The sequence below is a fragment of the Bombina bombina genome, chromosome 5 (assembly GCF_027579735.1).
Source record: "Bombina bombina isolate aBomBom1 chromosome 5, aBomBom1.pri, whole genome shotgun sequence".
Taxonomy (NCBI): domain Eukaryota; kingdom Metazoa; phylum Chordata; class Amphibia; order Anura; family Bombinatoridae; genus Bombina; species Bombina bombina.
In genome coordinates, this window is record NC_069503.1 from 261,374,123 (window position 1) to 261,397,701 (window position 23,579).

General features: G+C 37.9%; 1 protein-coding gene across 1 annotated transcript in view; it reads right to left on the bottom strand.

Moving 5' to 3' along the window:
• Positions 1-20,287, bottom strand: part of MALRD1 (MAM and LDL receptor class A domain containing 1) — a 998,487-nt gene extending 978,200 nt beyond the window's left edge. The window contains exons 1-3 of the mRNA XM_053715701.1: positions 20,260-20,287; positions 19,553-19,699; positions 11,606-11,703 (exon numbers count right to left, since the gene is read on the bottom strand). Coding sequence (XP_053571676.1) covers positions 11,606-11,703; positions 19,553-19,699; positions 20,260-20,287 — 273 coding nt within the window. The remainder of the gene's footprint in view (positions 1-11,605; positions 11,704-19,552; positions 19,700-20,259) is intronic.
• Positions 20,288-23,579: the final 3,292 nt, after the last annotated feature.

Below are 23,579 nucleotides of genomic sequence, written 5' to 3' on the forward strand. Positions count from 1 at the left end.
ATCCACATCGATTGTATTTCCCATTTTGTTCTGAAATTCACTGGGGGATAAGATGTTTTTTAGTGCTTTAGCGCTCCTATAGATAATTTTGGGTTTATCATTAATTAAATCACTGGGAATATGTACCAACAGTAATGTAGTATATTTAATACAGTGTCCATGTAAACAACAGTACTTGGGTCAAACGAGCCGCCCCCTAAGAGATAGGGTAAGGCAACATCTTTTGAACATTGAATGGGGTTACGAAGACCACTTGCTATCAAAACATTTTAAGGATTGTCATAATAAAAAACTGATGGATTAAAGTATTGGGATCTAAAAAAAATATTATTACAAAGGGGAGGAAATATCACTAGAAGTTTACTTCTAACTGAAGCCGAATTCACTTTTAATTTCAATACCCTAACACCAAATGGCCTAAATGTGGAGCTGGACCTAAATCCATATCTGATTAAGAGAAAAAAGTTAAATTACAAAGGTTTTTATATATTTGTATATTTATGTATTTATATAATTTTATATAGAATACCCAACCATTAAATTGGGCATTTTATAATTTGAAAACAAAATTTCAAGTTACAAAATATGTAACATTTGCTGTTCTGTAGTGATATAAACTATCAATAATTTTTAAACTGGTTTCTAAATTAATGTTTAACATTGTTCTTTTGAGAGTGTTTTTTTTTGTAGCATTTTTGTAGCCTTTTTCTACTTTTGTAGTTTTTATTGATATCCACAGTTTTATTAAAACTTTTATTAGATAAATTATACTGAAGGTATAAACATTTGATACAACTATTAGACTTTAAATGATTAATATAGCATGTGAAATATATTAACAGTGTTTTTCTAACACAAAAAGCCTGTGAAAGGTTAGACAAGAGATGAAGGAATGAAGACAAAGCCTAAATTACAATAAAAACATCAAATATGCATGAATAGATGGGACAACAGGAGTACTCAGTGGGAAGGAGGTAAACCCAAATATAACCATTATCAAGAGTACAGAGGGAAAGATAGGAGAAATATGACTTATGGAAGAGATAATTACAACTATAAAAATAATCAGAGAAATTAGTATAATTATAGAAGAGAGCAGAGAAATGAATATGACAAAGAATATTCAGATAATAGAAGACGCCATGCGAATACACCAATTGGAGTAAAAAAAAGTATTTCCAGACATTGAATAGAAATAGATACACAATGCAAAATAGAAACTATGAGTTAAATAGATATCATGAGGGCAAGAAATTCCATTTACAAATAGATTTAGACCATTGGAAAATTATAGAGAAGTGAACGATTCAGAACTAATTTTAGGGGAACCTCCATGAGAGGAGACACTTCCTGGGGAAACAAAATAGAGCAACCAAAGAAAGGGATTTGGCCACAAAAAGGAAAAAAAAGACTAGAGAAAGAAGGAGAAGAGGGAGAAAAACTACAGGGAAGCAAAATACTAAGATAAGTGAAAGTGAAGTTAGTCCTAAAGGAATCTTCAACCTAAGCAAACACATACTTAATAAAGAACAAGAAAATGTTTTAAATAGAGGTTTATCCTTTGCTCCGACAAGCAGACTCAATAGATTTGAGACAATGATCAATGTGTACCTATATATACATAAATTAACCCTAAAAAGACACTTCTTAAAAAAAAAAACAATAGAACGCTCTATAACTCAAACCCCTCGTATAGGAGATCAATATAGCCATACTGATTTGAAATCAAAATCAAACTATTACCCAACTCAGGATAAAGGAAAGTATTTAGAGTTGTTCGAGAAATCATTAAAAATGCACACTTAAGAAAGACATAATTATAATATAACAAAAAAAGGAATAAGAAACCCTAAAGAATCTAAAAAACAACACAAATATAATAATAAAGTCAGCGGATAAGGGCGGTGGACTGGTCATACTAGACACTGAGGATTATGTAACAGAGGCTTACAGATTACTGAATGATTCAGATACATATAAAAAAAACTGCGAATAAATCCAATTCAAAACCAAATTTCAAACCTGGATAAACTAATGTTTTTTGCAAAAAAAAAAAAAAAAAAAATTATATATATATATATATATATATATATATATATAAATAAATGAGAGAGAACTCCGTTTTTTTAAAAATAACACACCCAAAAACTCCAATATTTTATTATTTGTCTAAAATTCACAAGACAAAGTAAGACCCATAGTATCGGGCATACATTCCCTCACATAAAATTTATCAGAATACGGGGATAATTTTCTCCAGAGTTATATAGTTAGATTACCATCACACATAAAAGATTCTACACTTTTTCTGAATCTATTAGAAGAAATCACTTGGAAAGAGGAATTCATACATGTGGCATGTGACGTGAATTCACTGTACACCAACATTATCCACAAATTAGGTAAAGAAGCAGTGAAATTCTACCTCCATAGAGATGATGAAATTCCAACTGTTCAGACAGATTTTTTATTGCAATGTATAGATTTTATTTTAAATAATAATTATTTTAATTGTAATTATGAGTTTTTTATTCAAACCAAGGGAACAGCTATGGTTATTCAACCAAATATTCAAATATGTTAGCGCCCAGTTACGCTAACATATTTATGGGCCTATTTGAGAAAGAACACATTATAGAGTCACAATGGAATAGCAATCTAATTATGTTTGAGAGGTTTATAGATAATATCTTTATTATATAGAGAGGGGGCAAGGACTTCCTAGATATCTTTATAGATTATCTTAATCGAAATACATGGGGTATTACATTTACACATGAGTCAAACTCTAAAAATATAGAATTTCTAGATATTCAATTACCATAGAACAAAATAGTATTGCAACAAAAATGTTTTTTAAGAAAGTGGACGCAAACAGCTATGTACACTTTCAAAGATGCCATTTAGATCTATGGAAAATTAATATACCAAAGGGACAGTTTTTGCGCTTAAGAAAGAATTGCTCAAATATGGAAGATTTTAGAAACCAGGCCCAAACATTGAAAAATAAATTTGTAGAACGGGGATATAGCGAGAACTTAATTCAAAAGGCCATTATTTGTGCAGAACAAAAAGATAGAAAACACCTATTAAAATCAAGAAAAGTTCCATTATTGGGTTATAACCACCCAATAACGGAATGACTCTCTCTTAAACATTGGATACAATTTATTATCACTTTTGTTTGGATACAAATGCGACCAGCTGATCTTTAAACTGTGATTAACTGGTAAAACCAGCAAAACATTGCCAAACAATTATTGTTTAAGGAACTTTGAATCCTTTTAAATAGTTGTGGCCACAACTCATATATAAGCAAGTTTTTATTTAATTTTATTTTGAGTGTTTGAATGTTTTTACTAAATCCTTTTATTGAATACTAATAATAATATTTAGATTAAATATATTTCGACTTAACAAACGCTCAGTATATGCATATTGTTTCATTTGATTTCATTATCGATTGCGAGGACTGTATATCATACAATAACTTTAAATCCCAATTTCTGAGCCTATAGAGGTGCTAACGTTATACTATTTAAACCCTGCAGCCTTTACTATTACAGGCGCCACTCGATCTCTTCTTGTTTTGTAAAATGTGCCCTAATGAAGGTTTTCATACTGTGCTAATATGTTTGTGTATAAATGTATGTTGTTAATGCTTTTGTTGTTAAAAGTAAACTCAAAATATAATTCCCTATAAAATGTAAAATCATGTATAATTATGAAAAACAAAAAATAAAATCAATTGCAGTCTTTTCCCCCATCCACCACCACCAGAGAGGCTAGAGAGCACTCTGTGGAATGCAGAAAGAGATATAGAGAGCCAATGTAAATGATATACTGTCTGTCCTTAAGGGGTTAAAAACTGAGTAAATTGAAACTGAAACTGAAACTATCTTCAGTTGTGCACTTCCTATTTATGTTCAATGGCTGATAAAGGCAACTCCCACAACTCTAGTAATGAAATAGGCAATCTGTATATAACTGACAAGAAAACACTGACGCCTAGATTATGAGTTTTGCGGTAACAGGGGTGCGGTGCTAATGAGTCTTTTTTTCCCACCACTCCCTTAAGGCAACGCTCGTATTACAGGTTTTTTTAAACCTGGCGTTAGCCGCAAAAAGGTGAGCGTAGAGCAAAATTTAGCTCCACATCTCACCTCAGAGGTGAGCTGGCTAAACAAGCTCGTGCACGATTTCCCCATAGGAAACAATGGGGCTGAGCTGGCTGAAAAAAACCTAACACCTGCAAAAAAGCAGCGTTCAGCTCCTAACGCAGCCCCATTGTTTCCTATGGGTAAATTAATTTTATGTCTGCACCTAACACCCTAATATGAACCCCAAGTCTAAACAACCCTAATATTACACTTATTAACCCCTAATCTGCCACCCCCGCTATCACTGACACCTATATTATATTATTAACCCCTAATCTGCCACTCCGGACAACGCCGCCACCTACATTATACTTATGAACCCCTAATCTACTGCCCACAACATTGCCGACACCTACATTATATTTATTAACCCCTAATCTGCCCCCCCAACGTTGCCGCAACTATATTAAATTTATTTACCCCTAATCTGCCGCCGCCAACGTCGCCGCCACTATTATAAATTTATTACCCCTAAACCTAAGTCTAACCCTAACCCTAACACCCCCGTAACTTAAATATAATTTAAATTAAACTAAATAAATTTACCATAATTAAATAAATTAATCCTATATAAAACTAAATACTTACCGATAAAATAAACCCTAAGCTAGCTACAACATAACTAATAGTTACATTGTAGCTAGCTTAGGGTTTATTTTTATTTTACAGGCAAGTTTGTATTTATTTTAAAAAAGGTACAATAGTTATTAAATAGTTATTAACTGTTTAATAACTTCCTAGTTAAAATAAGTACAAAAGTACCTGTAAAATAAACCCTAACCTAAGTTACAATTACACCTAACACTACACTATAATTAAACTAATTACCTAAACTACCTACAATTAATTACAATTAAATGAAATAAACTAAATTACAAAAAAAAACCCCACTAAATTACAGGGGGAAAAAAAAGAATTACAAGAATTTTAAACTAATTACACCTAATCTAATCCCCCTAATAAAATAAAAAAGCCCCCCAAAATAATAAAATTCCCTACCCTACACTAAATTACAAATAGCCCTTTTTGCGGGGCATTGCCCCAAAGTAATCAGCTCTTTAACCTGTAAAAAAAATACAATACCCCCCCACAACATTAAAACCCACCACCCACACACCTTAAACCCACCCAATCCCCCCTTTAAAAAACCTAACACTACCCCCTGAAGATCTCCCTACCTTGAGCCGTCTTCACCCAGCCGGGCACAAGTGGACCTCCAGAGGGGCAGAAGTCTTCATCTGATCCGGGCAGAAAATAATTTTTCCTACCTTAATTCCGATTGACTGATAGAATCCTATCAGCCAATCGGAATTCAAGGGACCTTCATTCTTCGCTAGGACTTTGTTTGAAGAGGATGCTCCGCGTCGGCTGGATTGAAGATGGACCCGCTCCGCTCCAGATGTATGAAGATAGAAGATGCTGCCTGGATGAATACTACTGCCGCTTGGAGGACCTCTTCTGCCCGGATCAGATGAAGACTTCTGCCCCTCTGGAGGACCACTTGTGCCCGGCTGGGTGAAGATGGCTCAAGGTAGGGAGATCTTCAGGGTGGTAGTGTTAGGTTTTTTAAGGGGGGATTGGGTGGGTGGTGGGTTGTAATGTTGGGGGGGTATTGTCTTTTTTTCAGGTAAAAGAGCTGATTACTTTGGGGCAATGCCCCGCAAAAGGCCCTTTTAAGGGCTATTTGTAATTTAAAGGGACATTCAACACTGCCCACAACATTAATCTATGTTGAAAAACTATAAATAAAGATCAAGCTGCAACGTGCCCCCTTTCTCTTACTTCCTGCCTTCACTGTTGAATCGTCTACGATAACTTCAAAATTGGTGTCCTAACATGGCTTCCTAACTCCCCCCACTGTGACGTATTCAGCTTCTTTTTCAAACCAGCAGCCAATGATAGCCCATTCCTCGGACTGAAATCCAAGCGCGTTCACGGCCGTTAGCGCATGCGCGATACACTAGGAACACTAAAAGCGGAACCATAATAAGCCAAGTTGTTTCCGTTCCGCTTATATTACGCATAGTACTCTATTTCGTTCTTTTAGGTAAAACCCGATCCGATATGCAGCGTCGCCCGCAAATGCCGCAACGCTGAATTTTGCGCTGGTTTGGTATCCTATATATGGCGTAACCTAGAAGTTACACCCGTATATTTCTGCCGTTGCCCGTAGTTTTTTGGGCCATACGCAGGTATACCAATCCCGCGCAGTTTGGTATCCAATATACAGCGTAAGGACTTACGTGGCGAAAATTGAGAAATCTTACTACATTTTCACCTTGCCACAAAAAGCAGCCGTAGTAAGCCTTACGCTGTCTATTGGAGCCCCGTAACTCCCTAAACTACCTGCCAAATAAACCTAACACCTAACGCATGCGCAATGTCTATCTACCTGTCAACCGCGATCTGCTAAATAAAACCTAACACCTAACGCATGCGCAATGTCTATCTACCTGTCAACCGCTATCCTCCGCCGCAATCCCTAATAAAATATTTAACCCTTAAACCGCCGCCCCCTACATTAACTACCCCTAATGTGATCCCCCTACACCGTCGCCAACTATATTAAACTACCCCCTAAAGTGAGCCCCTTACACCGCCGCCATCTACCTTACCTACCCCCTAAATTGAGCCCCTTAAACCGCCGCCATCTACCTTACCTACCCCCTAAAGTGAGCTCCTACCCCGCCGCCATTTATTTTAAAATTAACCCCTAATTTAATCCACCTACCCCACCGCCACCTATATTAAATTATTTAACCCCTAAGATACTAAACTATCCCTACCACTAAACCTAAGTCTAACCCTACAAATAGCCCTGAAAAGGGCTTTTTGCGTGACATTACCCCAAAGTAAACTGCTCTTTTGCCAGCCCTTAAAAGGGCTTTTTGCGGGGCATGCCCCAACGAAAACTGCTCTTTTACCAGCCCTTAAAAGGGCTTTTGGCGGGGCTTTGTCACAAAGTAAACTGCTCTTTTGCCTACAATCTAAATCCCCCTACACCGCTGCCACCTATAATAAATGTATTAACCCCTAATCTAATCCCCCTACACCGCCGCCAGCTATATTAAACACATTAACCCCTAATCTAATCCCCCTACACCGCCACCAGCTTTATTAAACCTAATTATATTAGGGTTAATATAATTATTATATTATATATATTAACTATATTAACCCTAATTATATTAGGGATAATATAGTTAATATCGTTATTATATTGTATAATAACCCTATCTATCTCTAACATCCCTAACTAAATTCTTATTAAAATAGATCTAATTAATATTAATATTATTAATGAAAATATTCCTATAGAGCAGTTTTCTTTGGGGCATGCCCCGCAAAAGGCCCTTTTAAGGGCTGGTAAGGTAAAAGAGCTTTAAACTTTTTTTTATTTAGAATAGGGTAGGGAATTTTTTTTATTTTGGGTGGCTTTATTATTTTATTAGGGGGCTTAGAATAGGTGTAATTAGCTTAAAAATCTTGTAATCTTTTTTTTATTTTTTGTAATTTAGTGTTTGTTTGTTTTTGTAATTTAGTTTAGTTTATTTAATTGTATTTTAGTTTAGATATTTGTAGTTTAATTTATTGATAGTGTAGGTGTATTTGTAACTTTTACAGGTAAATTGGTAATTATTTTAACTGGGTAGCTATTAAATAGTTATTAACTATTTAATAGCTATTGTACCTAGTTAAAATAAATACCAAGTTACCTGTAAAATAAATATAAACCCTAAAATAGCTACAATGTAATTATTAATTACATTGTAGCTATCTTAGGGTTTATTTTATAGGTAAGTATTTAGATTTAAATAGGAATATTTTCATTAATAATATTAATATTAGATTTATTTTAATAAGAGTTTAGTTAGGGATGTTAGAGTTAGATAGGGTTATTATACTTAATATATATAATATAATAACGATATTAACTATATTAACCCTAATATAATTAGGGTTAATATAGTTAATATATATAATATAATAATTATATTAACCCTAATATAATTAGGGTTAATATAGTTAATATAGCTGGCGGCGGTGTAGGGGGATTAGATTAGGGGTTAATGTGTTTAATATAGGCTGCGGCGGGGTAGGGGGATTAGATTAGGGGTTAACACATTTATTATAGGTGGCAGCTGTGTAGGGGGATTTAGATTAGAGGCAAAAGAGCTGATTACTTTGTGACAAAGCCCCGCCAAAAGCCCTTTTAAGGGCTGGTAAAAGAGCAGTTTTCTTTGGGGCATGCCCCCAAAAAGCCCTTTTAAGGGCTGGCAAAAGAGCAGTTTACTTTGGGGTAATGCCACGCAAAAAGCCCTTTTCAGGGCTATTTGTAGGGTTAGACTTAGGTTTAGTGGTAGGGATAGTTTAGTATTTTAGGGGTTAAATAATTTAATATAGGTGGCGACGGGGTAGGGGGATTAAATCAGGGGTTAATAATTTTAAAATAGATGGCGGCGGGGTAGGAGCTCACTTTAGGGGGTAGGTAAGGTAGATGGCGGCGGTGTAAGGGGCTCACTTTAGGGGTAGTTTAATATAGTTGGCGACGGTGTAGGGGGATCACATTAGGGGGGTAGTTAATGTAGGGGGCGGCGATTTAGGGGTTAAATATTTTATTAGGGATTGCAGCGGAGGATCGCGGTTGACAGGTAGATAGACATTGCGCATGCGTTAGGTGTTAGGTTTTATTTAGCAGATCACGGTTGACAGGTAGATAGACATTGCGCATGCGTTAGGTGTTAGGTTTATTTGGCAGGTAGTTTAGGGATTTACGGGGCTCCAATAGACAGCGTAAGGCTTACTACTGCTGCTTTTTGTGGCGAGGTGAAAATGGAGTAAGATTTCTCCATTTTCGCCACGTAAGTCCTTACGCTGTATATTGGATACCAAACTGGGCGGGTTTGGTATACCTGCCTATGGCAGAAATATACGGGCATAACTTCTATGTTACGCCGTATATAGGATACCAAACCAGCGCAAAATTCAGCGTCGCTGGCATTTGCGGGCGACGCTGCATATCGGATTGGGCCCTTGATGCGGATAGGGGTTTTACCTAATAGAACGAAGTAGAGTACTATGCAGTAATATAAGCGGAACGGAAACAAATTGGCTTATTATGGTTCCGCTTTTAGTGTTTCTAGTGTATTGCGCATGCGCTAACGGCCGTGAACGCGCTTTGCATTGAAGTAGGAGAGATGGGATATCACTGGCAGCTAGTTTGAAGAAGAAGCTCTATACGTCACGGTGGGGGGAGTTAAGCAGCCATATTAGGACACCAATTTTGAAGTTATCGTAGAAGATTCAACAGTGAAGGCAGGAAGTAAGAGAAAGGGGGCACGTTACAGCTTGATCTTTATTTATAGTTTTTCAACATAGATTAATGTTGTGGGCAGTGTTGAATGTCCATTTAATATAGGGTAGGGAATTTTATTATTTTGGGGGGCTTTTTTATTTTATTAGGGGATTAGATTAGGTGTAATTAGTTTAAAAATTCTTGTAATTCATTTTTTATTTTCTGTAATTTAGTGTTTTTTTTGTACTTTAGTTTATTTAATTTAATTGTAATTAATTGTAGGTAGTTTAGGTAATTTATTTAATGATAGTATAGTGTTAGGTGTAATTGTAACTTAGGTTAGGATTTATTTTACAGGTACATTTGTCTTTATTTTAACTAGGAAGTTATTAAATAGTTAATAACTATTTAATACCTATTGTACCTAGTTAAAATAAATACAAAGTTGCCTGTAAAATAAATATAAACCCTAAGCTAGCTACAATGTAACTATTAGTTATATTGTACCTAGCTTAGGGTTTATTTTACAAGTATTTAGTTTTATAAGTATTTAGTTTTAAATAGGATTAATTTATTTAATTGTAGTAATTTTATTTAGATTATTTTAAATTATATTTAAGATAGGGGGGTTAGGGTTAGGTTTAGACTTAGGTTTAGGGGTTAATACCTTTAATATAGTAGCAGCGACATTGGGGGTGGCAGATTAGGGGTTAATAAATGTAGGTAGGTGTCGGCGATGTTAGGGATGGCAGATTAGGGGTTAATAATATTTAACTAGTGTTTGCAAGGCGGGAGTGCGGCGGTTTAGGGTTAATATATTTATTAAAGTGGCGACGATGTCCGGTCAGCAGATAAGGGGTAAATATATTTATTAAAGTGTTTCCGATGTGGGGGGGGGGCCTCGGTTTCGGGGTTAATAGGTAGTTTATGTGTGTTTGTGTACTTTTTAGCACTTTAGTTAAGAGTTTTATGTTACGGCGTTAGCCCATAAAACACTTAACTACTGACTTTTAAATGCTGTAGAAGTCTTGACAGGAGAGAGTCTACCACTCACTTCTTCCAAGACTTGTAATACCAGCGTTAGGCAAATCCCATGGAAAAGAAAGGATACGCAAATGACGTAAGGGGATTTGCGGTATGCTTGAGTCGCGGAAGAAAAGTGAGCGGTACACCTCTACCTGCCAGACTTATAATACCAGCGGGCGTTAAAAACCACGTTGGGACCTCTCAACGCTGCTTTTTAAGGCTAACGCAAGACTCCTAATCTAGGTGTGAGTTATTCAAAATAAAGACACATGTTATATGCCATGGTATAATTGCTCTGTACACACAAAGGGCTAGATTATGAGTGGATCGGTAGTTTGCGCTCCCGCTCGCAAGTTAACTTTGCAAGACGGAGGCTTTTTGCATGCTTTGATGCATTTTTATATATAACGTTAGCACACATGTAGTTGGTTTGCAGAGGGAGCAACGACTGACAGATTGGATATATAGATAGATATACACAGATTGACTGACAGATTATATAGATAAATAGATAGAAAGATAGATAGATGATCAATAGATATAGAAATATGTGTGTGTATATATGTATATACAGTATATATATATATATATATATATATATATATATATACACCTGTATATATTATTGGTTTTTCTTATCACAAATCCTGAGAGTGCTGTAGTATACTGCTGTGTGTGAATGTATATGTATATGTATGTATATATATATATATATATATATATATATATATGCCATGCCATGCCATGTCTCCTGTTCAGAAGAGGATTGCCTGTTATTTTGGGGCTGGGCCATTCTTGTTAGGTTGGATCAGACTGATATACCTCAGGAAAAGCACAGTTGGGCAAAAATAAGCTATGCCCATGTGGTGACTTGCCAAAGAACAACCTATTCAGGCATTGCTCATTACTGGTTCAGTGTTTCTCTTTAGTTGTTATTATATAAATATTAGCATAAATGGCATGGCATTTCATACAATATATATATATAGTATTTTTTTTGTTTAATTTCCCATTAAATTTAATTTTAAATGAAGACTTACAATAGGTAACCCCCACTACAATAGGTAACCCCCAAACTAGTAATGAAAAATAGTAACATAATAATTATAACATTTTCTAATACCTGGCAATGCGATGAAGGTTGTACATAAAAGGAACTTTCCAGCTGTGACACGGTTACTTCCTCTTGCTTTGTAGATGTACTGAGATAGATGAAATGGCCTAAAAAATATCAGACAATAAATAATATTGATACAACTTTAAACAAATGAATACAACTAAAATCATTCATATTGAGTTCTCTGTTCAATAACTTAAAAAAAAAAAACCTATGCAAATACATTTTACATTTAAAATACAACTCTTGATCAATCGCAAGTGCCCAACTATCTGAGAAATGTTATTGGTTTTTTTTATTTATTAGCAGAAATTAATCAGTGATGATTGATAAGTATCTAGTAATAAATTATATGATTATTGAGCTAGACTATAAAAGACATCTTACTAAATAAAGTAAAGCAAAAGGTACATTCATTAATTGGCTAAAAATTCAAAGAAATCTCCAGTGAAAAAAAATGCCTACATGATCTGTTTGTATTGATTCACTAACATTGAAAAGTTATTTCATTTTTGTGAAATAACTCAACAGAAAATAGAAAGTGATGTGACTTTTTCACTGGAGAATTATTTGCATTATTAGTGAATACAACCATGTAAAATAAAAAAATATTTTTATATTAAACACAATTGATTTTACTTTTAAAAGTTATCTAAACTTATAGTGACATTTAGTTGTTGTTTTTTATGTATTGCTTATGCAGATTACATGTTCAAATCATTATCAAGAGAATTTTGATATATTTACTCAAAACGAGTTACTGATTCCAATCAATACACTTCGTAAATGTCTTAGAGCAAGGGAGGAAAGTAAGATAATTTACAGAATATACATAAAAGGCAGAGCAGTAACTGAGAAGCCAGAATGAGTTTCACAGCTCCACTATAACAATGATTAATTTATTAGTACAGAACAGATACAAAAACATGCAACATTTTGTCCCCATTGGCCTTAATTATGCATATTAAGGCCAATGGGGATGAAACACTGCATGTTTTTGTATCTGTACTAATAAATTAAGCATTTTTATACTGGTGCTGTGGAACTCGTTGCGTCTCATATGGTACTAGGGGGTAGCAGTAGTCCCCTACTCAGTAACTGAGAAGCAATATAAAATGCAGAGTATTGGCGTTTTATTTAAATTGCATGCTTTTACTGTAACTGAGATTTGCATATCTTGCTAAAGAAGTGCAGAGTCAGACATTTGGTCAAGGCAATAAGTGTTTGTTAATGTATCAATAATAGGGAAAGGAGGTATTGGTGCTGTCCATTTATTAAGTTGTAATCCAGTTCTAGATGAGGTGGAAACTAAATTCTACTCAGTATGATCTCATCAAGTAGAAAGTAATGTCCAGTAATCAGAAAACTTTGAAGGTGTAAATGACACAAATGTGACTACAAAGTAACCAGAGAACCTAATTCTCTTGTGATACCAAAGACAGTGAAACCTATATAAACCAGGAATACACATTAATATTTACTGTTTTTGTTTCATTTTAAAGTCAAGAAGTCTAGTGGCATCAGATTGGAAATTTTAGCAATACAGTCTTAATTGTTAGAATAAACTTTACAGAAAGTGGATTAATGAGATTACTATTAATTTTACTATAAACACCCAAAACAAATATAAGAAAGAGGTTCACAAAATAATAGATTGATATTGTGTAGTGAAGTCTACAAACAGTATATGTAGGTGATTTATTGTACCAGTGTCAGGGTGCCAAAAATCAGACTGAGACGAGAAGTGCAAAAATAATCACACCTTTATTAATAACAAAAAATAATAAAAATTCCACAAGTCAAATAACAAGCCAGGAATCAAAACCAGAGCTGGTAGTCAGACGAGCGAAGTCAGGAGCCAAAGCGAGTAGTCAGACGAGCCGGAATCAGGAACAAGGAGAACAGCAGAGTCAGGAACAAGCCAAGGATCAGGAACCAGGAGGGACGTCAGACAGCCAGGTAATACACAGGAGCTCTCACAAACAGGTCTGACGCAACGCAAGGGCAAAGCATACTGAACAGAGGCCCTTTAAATAGTAAATGATGACATCACAATTCTGAGACTGCATCCTATCTCACACTGATGATGTACACCAGTCTTGCCATAAAAGGAAGTGCAGGAATTAGGTGAGTAAAATGGCTGCCAGCAGCACATGGCAAACAAAACAGGAAAAAACCCTGACAGTACCCTCCCCTCAACGACCCCTCCCCTGCAGGAAGACAAATGGCTTATTGGGGAAATGGGCATGGAAGGCACAGAGGAGGGCAGGAGCACGAACATCAGAGGAGGGAACCCATGAACGCTCCTCCGGACCATAGCCCCTCCAGTGAACCAAATACTGTTCGCGGCCCCTGGACATACGAAAGTCAATAATGCTGCTGACCTCATACTCCTCATGGTTGTCAACAAAGATAGGACAGGGATGAGGCAACACAGTGGTAAACCGATTACAAACCAATGGTTTCAAGAGGGAGACATGGAAAACATTGGAGATGCGCATTGCAGGAGGAAGGTCAAGAGCATAGGCCACAGGATTGACCCGTCGGAGTATTCGAAAAGGACCAACATAACGGGGAGCCAGTTTATTGGAAGGCACACGAAGATTCAAGTTGCAGGACGACAGCCAAACTCTCTCACCAACCTGGTAGTAAGGCACGGGCAGACGTTTACGATCAGCCTGGAACTTTTGGTGCTGCATAGAATGATGAAGGCAATCCTGAATCTGCGACCACGTAGAACGGAGTTGCCGGAGATGCTCCTCCAAAGCCAGAATAACCTGAGACATAAATGAATCGGGCAACAAGGATGGTTGAAACCCACAATTCGCCATGAACGGGGATAACTTGGAGGAAGCATTAATAGCACTATTACCAGCAAACTCTGCCCAAGGTAACAGTTCAGGCCAATTATTGTGGTGATCTGAGACATAGCAATGAAGGAATTGTTCCAGAGCTTGATCATTCCGCAGCCACATTGGATTGAGGGTGATATGCCTAGGAGAAGGAAAGCTGGATCCCCATTTGAGCACAAAAGGAACACCAAAATCTTGAGACAAACTGGCTACCCCGGTCCGACACTATCTCCTTGGGTAACCCATGCAAATTGAAGCAAGCTCCTGAGCGGTAGGCAACTTCTTCAAGAGAATGCAATGTGACATTTTAGAAAAATGGTCAACCACCATAAGCATAACAGTATTGCCATTGTAAACAGGGAGTTCGACAATGAAGTCCATGGAAAGATGTGTCCAAGGATGCTCACCATTAGCAATAGGTTGAAGAAGACCCACAGGAAGACGTCGAGGAGTCTTATTATGTGCACAAACTGAGCAGGAAACAACATACACAGCAACATCAGATCGAAGACCTGGCCACCAGAATTGTCGAGTGACAGACCAAATCATTTGGTTCTTGCCTGGATGGCCTGCGGCTTTAGGATAGTGGTAAGTGTGCAAAATTTTAGTTTGAAGATTCTCAGGAACAAAACACTTACCACTAGGTTTCTCAGGAGGTGCATTGGTTTGTGCAGCCAGGATCTCCTCCCCCAAGGGAGAAGACAAATTAGTATGTATGGTAGCCAAAATATGGTCAGGAGGTATAACTGGAGTAGGTACAGACTCCTCCTTGGACAGAGGGGAAAATTGTCAAGAGAGGGCATCAGCCCTAACATTCTTACTACCAGGCAGGTAGGAGACCACATAATAAAACCAAGACAAAAATAGCGCCCATCTGGCCTGTCGGGCGACAAATGTTTTGCTTCAGATAGATAAGTTAAATTCTTGTGGTCAGTAAGAATGAGCACTGGCACGCTAGTACCCTCGAGAAGATGCCTCCATTCCTTGAGTTCCAAAATTATGGCCAGTAATTCCTGTCGCCAATTTCTTAAAGAAACCACAAGGATGCAAGGAACTGTCAGGCATAAAACGTTGAGACAAGAGGGCACCTACTCCAGTCTCAGATGCATCAACCTCAAGAACGAAAGGCAGGACAGGGTTAGGATGAGCCCGAACTGGAGTGGCAGCAAAGGCAGTCTTAAGACTATCAAAGGCCTTAATGGCAGTAGGTGACTAATGGAGTGGATCATTCTCTTTACGGGTCATGTCTGTGATAGGTTTGACCAAGGAAGAAAAGTTTTCAATAAACTTTCTATAGTAATTGGCTTACCCCAAAAAACGTTGAATAGACTGAAGACCAACTGGGCGAGGCCACTGCAGAACTGCAGATAACTTGTCAGGATCCATGGAGAACCCTGCAATGGAGATAATATAACCTAGGAAGGTTACTTGAGTCTGATGGAACTCATTTTTTGAGTTTACAAAACAGGCCGTTCTCACGTAGTCTCTGAAGAACCCGTGTAACATCAGAACGATGAGCCTCAAGTGCGGGTGAGTGTATGAGGATGTCGTCCAAGTACACCACAACACACTGTTGCAACATATCTCGTAGGACATCATTAAAAACAGCAGGAGCATTACATAGGCCAAAGGGCATTACAAGATACTCATAATGCCCGCTCCTGGTGTTAAATGCTGTTTTCCATTCATGGCCCTCCTTGATCCTAACGTGATTGTAAGCTCCTCTCAAATCAAGTTTAGTAAAGACCGTAGATCCCTTGAGGCGGTCAAAGAGTTCCGTAATGAGCGGAATAGGGTAGGCATTCTTAATGGTAAGATAATTAAGACCCTATAATCGATGCATGGTCTTAACTTGCCACCCTTTTTCTTCACAAAGAAGAAACTAGCCCCTGCAGGAGAGCAGGATTTGCAGATGATCCCCCGCGACAGTGCATCGGCAACATACTCCTCCATAGCACAATTCTCTGCAACAGACAGAGGGTAAACCCGGCCCCGAGGAGGAATGGCTCCGGGTTGCAGGTCTATGGCACAATCGTAAGACCAGTGAGGAGGCAATGTACTGGCACGCACCTTGTCAAAAACGTCCAGGAACTCTCGGTACTCCTCTGGCAATTGAGATACCGAAGAAGTGCACAAGACTTTAACTGGTTTCTGAAGACAAGTGGAAATACATTGCGGAGACCACGACAACATTTCTGACCTGCGCCAGTCGAGACTGGGATTGTACTTTTGGAGCCAGGGATAACCCAGAACAACCGGAAAATGTGGAGAGTTTATCACCTGGAACTCAAGGGTTTCAAAATGGAGAGTCCCAACGGCCATGGATAATGGAGCAGTTTCATGAGTAACAAGTGCGGGCTGAAGGGGCCTGCCATCAATGACCTCAATAGCAAGCGGAACGGACCGAGGCAAAACAGGAATGGAGTGCTTTGATACAAAAGCACTGTCAATGAAATATCCCGCAGCACCAGAGTCAACAAGAGCCTGGGTGACTATGGAGGAGTCCACCCAGGAAAGGACAAAAGTAACCAAAGGTTTCTCCTTTAGCAGTTCCGGGGACAAGGATAAATGACCCAAGGTCTGCCCCCGGCAGGACTTTAGGTGTAAGGGTTTCCTGGCCGTGTAGGACAAGACTTCAAAAGGTAGCCCTGTAACCCACAATAAAGGCAGAGCCCCTCCCTCCTCCTAAAGGCCCTCTCTGCCACAGAGAGATGCGTGAATCCCAACTGCATGTAGCAGTACCTGGTGACTCGGGACCAGGAGGCATGGGAGGAGAGGGAGGCATGGGTGGGAACAAACATGTAGGAGACAACTGAACAGGAGGCTTCCACAAGCGCTCCTTGAAAGAGGGCCTCTCACTTAGTCTGATGTCAATTAGGATAAAAAAAGACACCAATGCCTCGAGATCTTCTGGTAAATCTCTGGCAGCAACTTCGTCTTTAATCGCTTTAGAGAGCCCATGAAAGAAGGCGGCAACAAGGGCTTCATTGTTCAAACCTACCTCTGCGGCAAGCAAATGGAACTCAATGGCATACTGAGCAAAAGATCTTGTAGCTTGCTGAATGGACATGAGTCGTTTAGCAGCAGAGGAAGAGCGAGCCGGAACATCAAATACCCTTTCGAAAGGAGGACACAAATTCAGAGTAATTTGAAATCACAGGTTTATTAGTCTCCCACAAGGGATTAGCCCAGGCAAGAGCTGTGTCAGAGAGTAATGAGATGAGAAATCCCACCTTAGCTCTGTCAGAGGGAAGCGCCTGAGGTAACATCTCAAAGTAAATGCCCACCTGGTTCAAAAACCCTCAGCACTGATTAGGATCGCCTCCATAACGCTGAGGTAGAGGTGCAGAACCGGACATGCTCCTGGTAGGACTAGGTGCAGCAGCGGAAACAGGAGCAGCCATAACTTGTGGGACACTTTGGTCCAAATGTGCAGTGCAAGTCAGCAGGGTTTGAGGGCTAGTGCAAATTGATCCAAGCGGTGATCCTGTTCATCCATCCTGGAAATTATGGCAGGTAAAGGTGGATTATTAGCACCATCAGGATTCATAGCCCTTGCGTAATGTCAGGGTGCCAGAAATCAGACTGAGACGAGAGGTGCAAAAATAATCACACCTTTATTAATAGCAAAAAATTATAAAAAGTCCACAAGTCAAATAACAAGCCAGGAATCAAAACCAGAGCTGGTAGTCAGACGAACGGAGTCAGGAGCCAAAGCGAGAAGTCAGATGAGCCGGAATCAGGAACAAGGAAAACAGCAGAGTCAGGAACAAGCTAATGATCAGGAACCAGGAGGGACGTCAGACAGCCATGTAATAAACAGGAGCTCTCACAAACAGGTCTGAGACAATGCAAGGGCAAAGCATACTGAACAGAGGCCCTTTAAATGATGACATCACAATTCTGGGACTGCATCCTGTCTCATACTGATGATGTACACCAGTCTGGCCATAAAAGGAAGTGCAGGAATTGAGCAGCATCACACAGTATGCACCAGAGTCAGCAAGAGAGGTGAGTAAAATGGCTGCCAGCAGCACATGGCAAACAAAACAGGAAAAAACCCTGACAACCATGTTATAATGTACAGAACATTAACAAGTGCATTCTTTACAAGGGACCCAACTGACAAAGCTAAGCTGAGTAAACAATTTAAATTCCATAGCAATATATATATATATATATATATATATATATATATATATATATATATATATATATATATGTTTCATTTTTATAATATTGGGCTTAGTTATAATATTCCCAGTGAGTACTTCCAAAAAGATTGTTCAGCTTTCAGATGCCGTCCATCCTGATGTAACTTTAAATCCGTTAAAGAAGGTTAGATTGGGTGAAATTCCATACGTACTGTAACATTAAATAATGCAAAAAGATAATCCATGTATTACCCATTCCCTAGTTAGCACAGCCAGCACTGTTAAATTAATATACTTTTCGCCTCTGTGATTACCTTTCACCTATGTCTCTGCAGACTGACCCCTTCCTCATTTCTATTTATAAGCTTACATGTTAGCCAATCAGTGTTGGCTCCTAAATAACTCTACGTGAGTGAGCACAATGTTATCTATATGGCACATGTGAACTAGTGCTGTCTAGCTGTGAAAAAAGGAAAAAATGCCCTAAGATAAGAGGCGGCCTTCAAGGGCTTAAAAGTTAGCATATGAGCCTACCTAGGTTTAGTTTTTAACAAAGAATACCAAGAAAACAAAGCAAATTTGATTAAAATAATTTAAAAAGTTATTTAAAATTGCATAGCCTATCTGTATCATGAAAGTTTAATTTTGCCTTTATTGTTCCTTTAAGACATTGCAATTTTGCAGGGTTAAATACATAGCGACACACATCAGAGCATTAATGCAACAGCTGTAGCACATTAGAACATATTTTTTTGTCTGTGCACGTCTTATATAGACCATATTAGTTAAAATAAAATGTGACCATACAAGGATATCATACTGGAACATAATTTCATTGTCACAAACAAGTTACTTTATTGTGTAGCAAGTGTAGAACACCCTTATGACATTAGAATTAAACAAATCATATGCATTTAGAATCATTAATTAACTTCATGGATACTTACCCAATTCTGTTTTAGTTGTGTGGTCTTCACTAGGTAGGGAGTGTTCACTGAAGTTGTTTCCTCTGACAACATTCCAGTAAAACCCATCTGTTTTCAGTGGTAGCCAGCCACAAAGGCCACGCTCAAAGTCGCACCTCCTGTAATTTCCTATATATGCAAATAAAGAGTTCAAAAGATTAAACTTACATTCTGACTTTTTATGAAAGTTATCATATTTATGGAATTTACTAGGAGTGCTGTTTTCTTGTAAATGTAGGAAATGAATTAAGTTAGTGGTGTATTCCTGCACCTGAGTGTACCTAGGTATGCTTTTCAATAAAGGATTCCAATAGAGTGAAGTAAATCTCATAACAGAAGTATATTAAAATGTGTCTTTAAATTGCATGATCCGAACCATGAAAGTTTTATTTGATTTTCATGTCCATTTAAGTATATTTTTCATATAATCTATATGTAATCTATATTTAGCCAGTATTTCTGTTTTTGCAATTTTCCTTGTTAATTGGGAACAATTAATCAGTACTATTCCCCTTGAAACATTTAAATGTTTATTTTTTGTTTTCTATCTTCACTATGTAAATTAAGGTAAATATCAAATATAATTGATTAAGAAATTAAAAATCCCCCTCAAGGTATTGGCATCAGTTCATTGCTAACAGAGTTGTCTCTCTAAAGACAGAAATATTCAGTTTCCAATATTGTGTTACCGAGTACATTTATTGTACTATGAGACATCTTATATCATCTGTGTAAATATGCTCAACAGGATAAAATGAGATTCACAGTTATTTGGAAACGGTATAACTGCATTTAAAATACCATCCATTACAAATTATACACAAGATTTTAAAAATAAATATTCAACAACCTAATTTAGCCTGAGGAACTATGTTTAGCCAATGTACTTAGATATTCAAATTTTCTATAGCATCAATTCAAAGTAATTTTAAAAAATAGGTTTATTGATAAAGAAGCATTGTAATCTTTTAATATGTCTAACTATAACTAGAAGCAATATTCTATGAAATTATATAATTATAAAGCAATATGAATTTTTTATCTGCTCACCACTCTGTGTAATATAAAATAAAGCTGATTAAAAGCACATTTTCAGTCTGGACTAAACTTATGAAATCATACTATAATAATAAGCATTGTTTGCAGTTTACAACAAAATAAATTAAAGTGACTAAGACATATTTAAAGTGATGGTAAACTCTCCCGGCTAGATTTAGAGTTTGGCGGCCAAAGGGGTGCGTTAGCTACACGGGCTTTTTTTCCCCCGCACCTTTTAAATACCGCTGGTATTTAGAGTTCACAGAATGGCTGGGTTTTCAGTGCGTTAGGATCCAAAAAGGGAGCGTAGAGCATCATTTAACGCCACTGCAACTCTCGATACCAGCAGTGCTTATGGACGCGGCCAGCTTCAAAAACGTGCTCGTGCACGGTTCCCCCATAGGAAACAATGGGGCTGTTTGAGCTGAAAAAAAACCTAACACCTGCAAAAAAGCAGTGTTCAGCTCTTAATGCAGCCCCATTGTTTTCTATAAGGAAACACTTCCTACATCTGCACCTAACACCCTAACATGAACCCCGAGTCTAAACACCCCTAACCTTACACTTATTAACCCCTAATCTGCCGCCCCCGCTATCGCTGACACCTGCATATTTTTTTAACCCCTAATCTGCCGCTCCGTAAACCGCTGCTACCTACATTATCCCTGTGTACCCCTAATCTGCTGCCCCTAACACCGCCGACCCCTATATTATATTTATTAACCCCTAATCTGCCCCCCACAACGTCGCCTCCACCTGCCTACACTTATTAACCCCTAATCTGCCGAGCGGACCGCACCGCTACTATAATAAAGTTATTAACCCCTAATCCGCCTCACTCCCGCCTCAATAACCCTATAATAAATAGTATTAACCCCTAATCTGCCCTCCCTAACATCGCCGACACCTAACTTCAAGTATTAACCCCTAATCTGCCGATCGGAGCTCACCGCTACTCTAATAAATTTTTTAACCCCTAAAGCTAAGTCTAACCCTAACACTAACACCCCCCTAACTTAAATATAATTTTTATCTAGCGAAATAAATTAACTCTTATTAAATAAATTATTCCTATTTAAATCTAAATACTTACCTGTAAAATAAACCCTAATATAGCTACAATATAAATTATAATTATATTGTAGCTATTTTAGGATTAATATTAATTTTACAGGCAACTTTGTATTTATTTTAACCAGGTACAATAGCTATTAAATAGTTAAGAACTATTTAATAGCTACCTAGTTAAAATAATTACAAAATTACCTGTAAAATAAATCCTAACCTAAGTTACAATTAAACCTAACACTACACTATCAATAAATTAATTAAATAAAATACCTACAATTATCTACAATTAAACCTAACACTACACTATCAATAAATTAATTAAATACAATACCTACAATTTACTACAATTAAATAAACTAACTAAAGTACAAAAAATAAAAAAGAACTAAGTTACAAAAAATAAAAAAATATTTACAAACATTAGAAAAATATTACAACAATTTTAAACTAATTACACCTACTCTAAGCCCCCTAATAAAATAACAAAGAACCCCAAAATAAAAAAATGCCCTACGCTATTCAAAATTAAAAAAGTTTAAAGCTTATTTACCTTACCAGCCCTGAAAAGGTCCCTTTGCTGGGCATGCCCCAAAGAATTCAGCTCTTTTGCCTGTAAAAAAAAACATACAATACCCCCCCAACATTACAACCCACCACCCACATACCCCTAATCTAACCCAAACCCCCCTTAAATAAACCTAACACTAAGCCCCTGAAGATCTTCCTACCTTGTCTTCACCTCACCGGGTCCAGATCTGTCCAGAAGAGGGTCCGAAGTCTTGATCCAAGCCCAAGCGGGGGGCTGAAGAGTGACATCCATCCTCGGGCTGAAGTCTGGATCCAAGCGGCGGCTGAAGAACTCCATCATCGGGCTGAAGTCGGAAGTCCATCATCTGGATGAAGTCTTCTATCAAGCCGCATCTTCAATCTTCTTTCTTCCGGAGCGGAGCCGAGCCGAGCCATCTTCTTCCAAGCCGACGCGGAACATCCTCTTCAACCGACGTCTACTAGCCGAATGACGGTTCCTTTAAATGACGTCATCCAAGATGGCGTCCCTCGAATTCCGATTGGCTGATACGATTCTATCAGCCAATCGGAATTAAGGTAGGAATATTCTGATTGGCTGATGGAATCAGCCAATCAGATTCAAGTTCAATCCGATTGGCTGATCCAATCAGCCAATCAGATTGAGCTTGCATTCTATTGGCTGTTCCGATCAGTGTTAGGGGGGTGTTAGTGTTAGGGTTAGACTTAGCTTTAGGGGTTAATAAATTTATTAGAGTAGCGGTAAGCTCCGATCGGCAGATTAGGGGTTAATACTTGAAGTTAGGTGTCAGCGACGTTAGGGAGGGCAGATTAGGGGTTAATACTATTTATTATAGGGTTATTGAGGCGGGAGTGAGGCGGATTAGGGGTTAATACATATATTATAGTAGCGGTGCGGACCGCTCGGCAGATTAGGGGTTAATAAGTGTAGGCAGGTGGAGGCGACGTTGTGGGGGGCAGATTAGGGGTTAATAAATATAATATAGGGGTCGGCGGTGTTAGGGGCAGCAGATTAGGGGTACATAGGGATAACGTAGTTGGCGGCGGCGTAGGGAGCGGCAGATTAGGGGTTAAAAAAATTAAATAGAGTGGCGGCGATGTGGGGGGACCTCGGTTTAGGGGTACATAGGTAGTTTATGGGTGTTAGTGTACTTTAGAGCACAGTAGTTAAGAGCTTTATGAACCGGCGTTAGCCCAGAAAGCTCTTAACTACTGACTTTTTTCTGCGGCTGGAGTCTTGTCGTTAGATTTCTAACGCTCACTTCAGCCACGACTCTAAATACCGGCGTTAGAAAGATCCCATTGAAAAGATAGGATACGCAATTGACGTAAGGGGATCTGCGGTATGGAAAAG